At 34.1% G+C, this 10,193-nt stretch overlaps 1 protein-coding gene across 1 annotated transcript; it reads right to left on the reverse strand.

Annotated features, from left to right (window-relative positions):
- Positions 1 to 4,089: 4,089 nt before the first annotated feature.
- LOC115992151 (pentatricopeptide repeat-containing protein At1g08070, chloroplastic-like) lies at positions 4,090 to 6,121 on the reverse strand. Its single transcript, XM_031116227.1, has one exon. It carries the CDS (start codon positions 6,042 to 6,044, stop codon positions 4,191 to 4,193), a length of 1,854 nt encoding a protein of 617 aa, XP_030972087.1. The 5' UTR covers positions 6,045 to 6,121; the 3' UTR covers positions 4,090 to 4,190.
- Between the last annotated feature and the right edge of the window lie 4,072 nt (positions 6,122 to 10,193).

Genomic DNA, 10,193 nt, shown 5'->3' on the forward strand with positions numbered 1-10,193 from the left:
CCCTATAGTAACTACGTCGTTTTACTCTCTCTCTTTTTTAAATAGCCTGTGAAACGCAGCGTTTCATTGAGGTTTATAGGAACTGGAGAGTTTTCGACTTTAATTCATGGGCCTTTCTCTTTTTTTCCTACTATTTTCTTCTCTTCTTCTGTTTTTCTACATCTAATTATATGACTAATTATATATATAAATATATATATATATATATATATAAATATATTCTTGATTCAGCATGATTTATGACTAATGTTGTTTCTTAATTTCCATAAACTTTCAATCTACTTCCAATGAGGAAGGAGAATTTAAAGGAGTTTCACTTGTAAAAATAGTCCAAATTATATAACTAGCAGTACCGGTTGAATGTTGGAGCAAAAAATGTAGTCGTCTAATACCCTAAGTTAAAAAAAGGTCCCTAAATTTTAACCAATAGGATTATTTATAATCAATAAATAAAATAATATTTTTTTACTAGATAAAAAACAAATAAAAGTGAGAGAAAAATCAAACGTCCACAATATTTTTACAACTAATGTTAAGTAGTAGGTTGTTATTGATGACAAAAAAATAATTATAGTGATATTTTCAAATAGAAAACAAAAAGCAACTTAAAACCTAGAATTTGTTGTAAAAAATATTGTGAATGTTGCACTTCTAAAAAAAAAAAAGAATAATGATAAGAGTTGAATTTGCAAACTTTTACTAGTTCTCATTTAAGTCTACCACTAACACCGTTTTTTTACTTACCACTATCAATTTGTCACAACAAATATGAAAAAATTTGTCAAACTTTTTCTATCTATAAAATTTCTAAAAAAAAGAAAAAAATTCTACGTAGTTAATATTAATTAGTAGAAATTTTACGTCTAAAATAAGATAATCAATTTTCGCTTTAGGGCCGAATGCATCAAGCGGACCCTGATAACTAGGATATATAGTTAGCAGCATTAGTGCAATACTGGGTAGTAGCCGAACATGTGGTGAGCATAACGAGTACAATGAATTGGCATTTCATGTTAGATTGAATTCATGCCTGTCAACTTTACAGAGGTCTGTGATCCATGGACTGTGGCCGAAAGCATAAAACTTTTTCTGAACAAGTGGAAGCTGCTACTTTCATCTCAATGACATGGTGAAAGAAATTGCATACGATGCTCTGCCAACCCCACTTTTGAGATACTGATTCCCATCTCTATAGCCGCTTATTTATCCAAAAAAGATATTCCATTCAGGCTCTCTCTAAATAGGTAAACGAATTAATGGTCATTTGTGAGAGAGAATTTCAATTCAGAGACCGGAATAGAATCTCTCATCAATAAGTGGGTAGTGCTGGATTGTGCAGCCTTTACTTTTTCACAGCAGAATTCACTTTCCTCCCCTTTTTTTTCGTAGCAATAGAACACTTTTTCAGAAAATAACATTTCAATTTTAGTTGCAAAGAGAGACCATATAACTGAGTTTGAAGTAGAACTTGGAACGCAATAACTAACACTATATACAAGATGAATGAGCCTTATCTCATTGACAGTCCTCCAACTCTATTCGCAGATAGTTCTAGTATTGCTGACGATGAAGGTCTCTATCCCTGTCCGGTTTTCAACCCCGATTTTTCTTTTGAAGAGGGAATATTTCATGGTTTCATCTCTTCACTGTGTGGGACAGAAGAGGATGATTTCACAAGTAGACCCTGGAATGAGAATGGACTAATAGAGGATTATTATGAGGAAGAACAGATGGATTATGGTGACAATTGGAACTGGTCAAGTTGTTTCAGTGATTGGCAGCACGAGAATTTCTACTCCCTTGAAGATGGTACTCAGGACATTGGATGTGGCAGCATTTTGGGGAAGATGGAAGACTACTACTCTCTTGGTGAAGAACAACATGACCATTATTTAAGTTATCATGAAGACACAGATAACCAGTTTGTTAGTGATTATAATCCTTGGTATGCATGTGGAGGAGAAGAAGATTCCCATGATTATGGTAGGCAACAGCCCATAACGGCATATGACTACAATCTGGATGACATGGGACTTTGTGAAGGCATTTTTGGCTACTGGCCTTGCCTATTTAGGGAAAAACCAAGAATTATCTGGTAAGTAGAACGCTACTGAGCAGAGATAATGCAAATCCGTGGAGTTGAGTTCAAGAATTTATGAATCTCATGTAGAGTTGAGTGCAAGAATCCTATGAAAAACAGTAAACATAGTTGTAGTTACTGCAAACATTGCCCAAGCATGCTATGCAGGAACTTGTTTAATTCTTGGATGTTTTCTCGAAGTTGATTTAGTTATGCATCATTGGTCTTCTATGCCTCCTACTTCTTTCATTTCCCTCTACTTCTGTCCTTTATTAGATAGATTGTACTAAGTACAGATTTCTCCCTTGCCTTTGCACCTGGACAAATTTAATTGTGCAAGAATAATTTATTTGGACAGCATTTAATGTATATTAGTAAATGGTTACTTCGTTTGATTCTAGCATGCATATGTTTATCCTAACAAAAATTCCATAAATAAAATAAGGGAATATGGCTTCCTTAATTTTATTTAAAATCCTTGAAGTCTTTTACATATCTAGTGCAGATTATAAGCTCCAGTCAGCGAATGTCATGTCTACACAAGATATTTACAGTAACAATGAAAATGATAATGACTAATAACAACAATACTCAAGCTAGCTCTTCTAAGCCTTACTACCAACGGCAATGGGCCTCCTATGTGAATACCCTAATTGCCGTAGATCATATCTTTATTATCAGGATCCCTCCTGTCCTGTTTATCAGTAAAAAATTATTTGTATGGTTTAACCTTCTAAATTATCATTATTGTTTTTTTGTTTACTTCACACAACTTTGAATTTTAAAGTTTTTTATGCCAAGTATGGCTTGGGATCAAACATATCTACAAAAGGAGATGTTTAGAGACTCTGGCATTGCAATTCTTGAGACTGAGTATAAATTGTATAATAGACCAACCAATGAAATGTTGGCAGTCGACTAAGCCTGCACAAATGTTTGAAAAGTCAGTACCATGGAAAGAAAAGGAACTTACCTTACTCACAGAAATCATATCATCAGGGGAAGGCCATAATTACAATCGTGTGTGATAGTCTTTCCTAATGAGAAGAATGATTTAAATTCTTCAAAATTATAATTTAAAGAGCCAAATCTAAATTATATCCATCAATCTATTACTGCTCACAATTTTCTGTGGAGGAAGAATATATTCTGTTTTCACCCATGTCAAGTCCAGAAACAATGTCATGAGAGAGCTTCCAAATAAAATACGTGTCTATGATTGGACCATACTGATCCTTAAAACTCATGCCTCTACGATATACTGTCATTGAAATCTGTTCTTTGTTTTTCTTAGCATTGTTTCCTTTTCCTACTGATATGTCTCAGTTTCAATATCAAGAAAGCATGGATAATATTGGAAGAAAGTGATTACCAATTTTTTTTTAATTAAGCATCTTTGTGACTCATTGCTGCAAATAACTAGTTTAGAAACAGAATTTTTTATCATCACCATCACTACTCTGATTATTCTGAAGTTGATTTAATTTGTCTTTCCTAGAACCAAAAAGGAATATAATCCTCAAATGGTGAAAATAGTTTCTACTTGGAGGAGAATCGGTTGCAAATTTCAATTAGCTAAGAGCATTTATTTGAAGAATTATTGTTGGCAACCTTCTATGATGGCATAACTGATCCTGCTTTTCACTTATGGCAAGTCTAGAACCAAGGAAGACCGGATACATGATGATTAGTCCTCTCTACCCAAGGCCATCACTACTGCTAAACATCAAAAAGCAATAAATTGGCCATTCTACATTCACATAATGCAGTTCTCGTGCTGCATTACAGCCTTCAAATTATGGTATCCATTCCATACTCAGGATGAAAAGTTCCAATATTGCTTTTGTAAGGTGGCATATCATGGTAGCCTCCCATTTTATTTCTTTTTGTAAACTTTGGTTTTGACTTGAACTCAAAGCACATCTTGGATATTCTTAAGGAGTTCTTTGCCTTGTTAAAGTTTGCTGTTAAAGTTTGCTGACTGCCAAATTTCAGTGCTACCTTTCAATTTCACTAGCATTTAAGAATTTCATACATTTAAGCTTTTAATTACAAAGATTAGTAAGTTTACTAGAATTTAAATCAAGTTTTATTTCACTGAATGACAATCCTAGATCTCTGGGTCAAAACCTTCAGCTTGTATAACTTTATTGATTCGAATAATCGTCTCATATATAGAATCCATTTGACAATGTGAATCGTCAGCAACAAAGAATTCATGAACTACACCGTCTATTTCAATGAAAGAGCATCCGGGAAGCTTTTGGATTCTCTGAAGAGCCATACTTTTCCGCATGTTTTTTACATCAGACCACCTCGATGCTGAAGCATATACATTGGATAATAAAACACGTGCCCCACACTTTTTTGGCTCCAATTCTTCAATCCTCTTGGCTGAAAACTCTGCCAATTCGATATTCCCATGACTCCCAGAGGCAAAAAGCAAGGATCGCCATATAACAACATCAGGTTGAATGGGCATTGCACTGATAAACCTTTCTGCCTCAGCCAAGAGGTTAGTGCGGCCGAGAAGATCAACCATGCAACCATAATGTTCAATACGAGGCTTGAGATTGTAGCTTTGAGTCATGTTATTGAAATAGTGAAACCCTTTATCTACAAGTCCAGCATGGCTACAAGCAGACAAGACTCCTAGAAATGTAACCTCATTTGGCCTAACAATACCACCTGACATTTCCATTTGTGAAAACAAGTTCAATGCTTCATCAGACTGCCCATTCATGGCAAGCCCAGTAATCATAGCAGTCCAAGAAAACACGTCTCTCTCGGTCAAATTCAAAGCATGAAAAATCTTGAGGGCACGTTGGATATCTCCGCATTTAGAATACATATCAATCAAAGCATTCTTGACAGAGAGATTGAAGTGAATGCCTGACCTTTCACAGTGAGTGTGCACCCACCTTCCCTGATCCAAGGCACCAGAATGCCCACATGAAGAAATCACGCAAGCAATGGTAGCAGCATCTGCTGTAACTCCGCGTGCCTGCATTTCCCTGAACAATTCAATGGATTCCTTGAACAAATGCGAATGTGCATAACCGGCAATCAAACAAGTCCAACAAACTACGTTTTTGTCCGGAATTGTATCAAACACCTTTCTAGCATGTTCCATTTGCCCACATTTCGCATACATGTCTACTAAGGAGGAACCTAGTATCACATCTAAAACAAATTCATTTCGTACAAGTAATCCATGAATTTTACGACCCATGTTGAGAAATCCAATCCTTGCACAAGCGGTGAGAGCATTGATAAGAGTAACCTCGTCCGGCCTTGCATTAACATCACACTTAAGCATTTCATCAAACACCTTCAAGGCATCCCAATAACAACGTCCTTGTATATACCCAGAAACCATACTGTTCCAAGACACCACATCGCGAACAGAGAGTGGTATTTCATCGAACACTTGGCGAGCATTGTGAAGCAAGCCGCAGAAGGAGTACATGGAAAGCAAAGCGTTTTGGACGAAGACATCGTGTTGGAGACCGAGTTTGAACGTGAGGGAGTGAAGCTCTTGACCTTTGTGGGAAAGTGAGAGACGGGCACAAGCTTTGAAGATGAAAGGGAAAGAATGGTGGTCCGGGAAAAGCCCGAAACGGCGGCGCATGAGATTGTAAAGAGAGATGCATTGTTGTGGTGAGGAAGTAGTGTTAGTGCTAGTGTTACTGTGTGAGTAAGCTTTGAACATGAAATTCCAGGCGAAGATATTGGGGTTCTGAATTTGAGAGAAAAGGGTGTGAGGGAAGTGGAGATTGCTGGCATTGGAGTGAGAAAGAGAAAGAGAGAGAAGCAGGAGTTTGCTTGATACAAATGGGTCTTGGAAGAGACCTGAAGCAATGGAATGTGACAGAATTTGATTGAAGTTCTTGGAGTTTTTGGATACTACTCTATCATTTTCTATGAGAGACAAACAAAATCTACCAGCACTATTACAAGTCATTGATTTTCAGCCTGATGACCACTATAACTCAATGAGAGGCTTTCATTTTTTTTTTTTCTTTCTTTCTAAGCTGAGAGAGAGAGAGAGAGAGAGAGGAGGGAGGGAGAATGAGGAAAAAAAAAAAAAAAAGGAGAGAGAAAAAAAAAGTACAAAGAATGAAAAAAATTAGGTTTTTATTTTTTAATTTATTTTTTAAAATTCAATAGTTAATTTGAATTTTATATGTCAGAGATACACTAAAAGATGTTAACTAGTTGAGTTATGAGGCCTGACTCATAGATATAAAGTATTGTGTCTAATGTAAGAATATTTAACAATGAGTTGTTTAAAATGGGTTTTTAGACCAAATAAATTTGACTAAAACTTTACCAAACTTGATGTGAATGTTCTTAATAGTAATAAAATTTCATTTTGGCTACATACCAGAAGGCCGAAATTTGCTTATGAATTGATTAGTATTATTTAAGACCTCTCTTTTCTTTTTGGTTCTTTTGTTCGTGTAAATTTTCAGAGGCAAGTCTCATAATAAATTGGGTTTTTAAGGATAGAGGGAGATGATGGGAGGGTACCTTAGAGAAGAATCAAAGACAATTAGAATGTAATAATTACTGGTTATTGACCTGTGCTCGGCATGAACTATTCTTTAATCGATTATGTTTGCATGCTTTCCTCTTTGTTGATGTCTAGATGTATCATGCAAAAATACAAGTTAGAACTTAAAGTATAATTGTCAACCTTATGTATGCTGTATTGTTCATTATTTGCATTTGTCATAATCACTGATGTTGGTCATAGTTATATCATTGTGCCACTGCCAATCTTGTGTATTACATCACAATTACAGGTGAGTCGCAAGTATTATTTATAGACCTGATTAAAAAGAATATTGAAGTAGGTTCTATTATTTGTTACTTGCTTAGTTGATTAATGATATGATGGAAGAACAAACATTGTTTTTTTCTTCTGTGAGATTTACTTCCGGTCATCATCACACCAAAAGTTTGAATGGACACCAAGAGGTTCATCCAATTGATTGAGAAGAAGAAAAGGAGAGCCTTAGAGAAGAATGAAATTCCTTTATAATGAGAGCAGAAGAGCCAGAGGCAGAAATATTGCAGCTCTTGAGAACACTTGAAACTATATTGCAGCCTAATCTGCAAGAAGAATTTCTTTGAGACAGCCTAATGTATATTAGTAAATGACTAAATGGTCACTTCGTTTGATTGTAGCATGCATATATTTATCCTAATGTATACTGTCACATTTATTGAGTAGTCTTAAACTCATGTGTCTACAATATACTGTCACGTTTATCTTTCTTTGCTTTTTTTTCATTGTTTACTTATCCTACTGATAAGTCTCACTTTCAGTATCAAGAAAGCATGGATAATATTGAAGAAAGTAGTTACTGAAATTTTTTTCAATTAAGCAGCTTGTGACTCATTGCTGCAAATAACTAGTTTAAAAGCAGGCCACTCTACAAAATAGGAATCACAATCTGAAAATTCAACCAGCAAGGTCTGTACAGATGATAAAAGATAGGAATTATGTCATGGCACTCATAATGAATAAATGTTGATATTGGTGACAGTTAAATTGATGCATACTTAACAAAACTCAGATATTAAATAAGGCAATATGGCTTCTTTCATTAAATTTTTGGAAGTCACACGTCCAGAATTAGAAGAGACCTCCATTCAGCCTAGTTCATAGTTCATGCATAGACAATGACTGCAATTAATAGTAAAAACGTTGCCAATAATAACAAGAATACTAAACCCAAAAAAACAAGAATACTCTTGTATTTTTCTCATGCTTGTCACCAGGATACCTCATGTCCTGTTATTTGAAACAAAATTTAGTGTATAATTTCACCTACTGCACCTTGTTTGATTTATTAGACTCCATATTTACTGTTGCTGAGTATGTGTTAGGATAAAGAACATTTACTAAAGAAAATGTTTACACCTTTGGCGGTCTAGTTCTTGAGATGGAACTAGCAGATACAGAATGACAGATGTCACTGTTAACAAGCTAGCCCAAATTGGTGAAGAGTCACTACCATGAAGGGTGGGAGTGGGAGTGATTCAATAGCTCATAGATGCAGGATTTAGGTAATTAAGCAGTATTCTATAGTTGCAATGGGAAAGGAATGAGGAAGAGTAAATGTAGACAAGGTATATGAGATATAATTACTGGATTGTACCAATACATTTAGTTTTAAAGGAAAAGAAAGAAATTGTAATCATCATCGTCATTATTATGTTTAATATAATCCTCAATTGGTGCAAATAGTTTCTACTTAATCTAAAATCTAAAGCATATTATTTATTGTTGTTACACTCCTATTAAACTACATCAGCAAACCAACAGTCAAATTTGGTCCATGTCAACTTCGGCGCACTTACTAAAAGAATGAAAAAAGACAATTTTGAATTGAGAGTACCTATTCTAAATTCAAATTTATTAAAAAAAATATAGATCCCAAACTCGTTTGAATAATTACAATTGACAACCTTCAATAGAGGCATAATGATCATGCATTTCATCTATGGCAAGTCTAGAACCATAATGGGCTTCCAAGTAAAATACTGTTCTTAAATTGGTTCAATTGTCTCAGATTTTACAATATACAATAATTTGTGGATTTCTTCTTGCTTTTTTCAGGTATGTTTATCAACTATAAAAATATTGTTACTGTTTCTTTTATCAGAATTGGTTGTTATCATAGGAAACACCTCTACCATCTAGTCAATTTTGTTCCACTTTATCCCTATCTCATAGCCACATATCTTTCCGGTTAAGAAATGACAAAACTTTCTCTTGTTACATGAATTCAATTTTCATTTCATCTTGGGAAAAGCCATCTTTTTTTTCAACAATGTTTTTGTCATTTGATCCAATAGCGTTCCATTAGATAGGAACAAATTTGATAAATACTGATAAGTCTTGGATGGAGTATCCATAAAACTGGCAATAAATCATCTAGTAATAAATCAACAATTAGAAGTGCTATTCTGCGTATTCTTGATAAACCTAGAGTTGTACAGTGTAATAGAGCTGCAATTGTTGCTGTTGTGATTGAAAGGCTCTTAAGTGCTGTTGAGTGTTGTCATCATACTTTATTCAAACATTCCACACAAGTTTAATTTCTACTGAAATAACATGTTCCTCGTGTACACAAACGTTCAGTACAAAATTTAATTTCTACTAAAATAATATGTTCCTCATCTGAAAACAATACAAAGGTGGCCAAAGGATGAGAGGTACTTGCTCCAGAGTCATTTGTTCTTGCCACTAGTATTGAGTCTGAACCTGAATTTTTTCACCAAGCTAGTATTGAGTCTGAACTTGAATTTTTTCACCAAGCTGTTACTTCTAAGGCTTGGTAAGATGTCATGGACAAGGAGATCACTACCTTGGAATTGAATCACACTTGAATGTTGCTCCTTTACCTAGTGGCAAAACACCCCAATTAGTTGCAAATGAGTTTACAGAATTAAGTACAATCCTAATAGTTCTATAGAGAGGTATGTAGAGGGTAGGCTGGTAGCTAAGAGGTACACACAACAAGAAGGTTTGGATTATTCAGAAACTTTTTCCTATTCTCACATTCCAAAATTTTCTCTACTCTTCTAGATATTTTTCTCTTTTTCAAGATTTTATCATGGATTTTCTATCTCCATATATTTTAACTTGTTATTAGTTTCCTCCAATATTATAATAATTTTCTTTTTTATCTCAAATATTTCAATATTTTTCATTGTAAAAAATTATAATATTTAGTGTTCAATTTTATAGACAAAACAGAAAGATGATAAAAGTGGTATAGTAATTTCATCATAATATATATGTTTACAAATTTGAAAATTGCATGATATAGGGACTAATATGGATAGACATGTTTTATGCCTATCAAGAATGCAAATATTGTTCTATCATATCACTAAAAAAAAAAAAAAAATTTCAAATGTCATTTGGGTAAAATAAAAATGCAAATATTTTTCTTCTTTTTTATTTATTTTTTATTTTTATATTCTTGATTGTATGTTATTAAATTTATTTATTTATTTTGTTGGACTTTGTTCAAATGTTATAAAAGCAACTAAATTTGACCAAGAATAAGCAACTAAATTTAAGCAAGAATAC

The sequence above is a fragment of the Quercus lobata genome, chromosome 5 (assembly GCF_001633185.2).
Source record: "Quercus lobata isolate SW786 chromosome 5, ValleyOak3.0 Primary Assembly, whole genome shotgun sequence".
Classification (NCBI taxonomy): Eukaryota; Viridiplantae; Streptophyta; class Magnoliopsida; order Fagales; family Fagaceae; genus Quercus; species Quercus lobata.

What these genes read in the sequence shown, in the direction of transcription:
- LOC115992151 (XM_031116227.1), bottom strand. Translation starts at nt 6,044, where the DNA reads ATGACTTGTAATAGTGCTGGTAGATTTTGTTTGTCTCTCATAGAAAAT.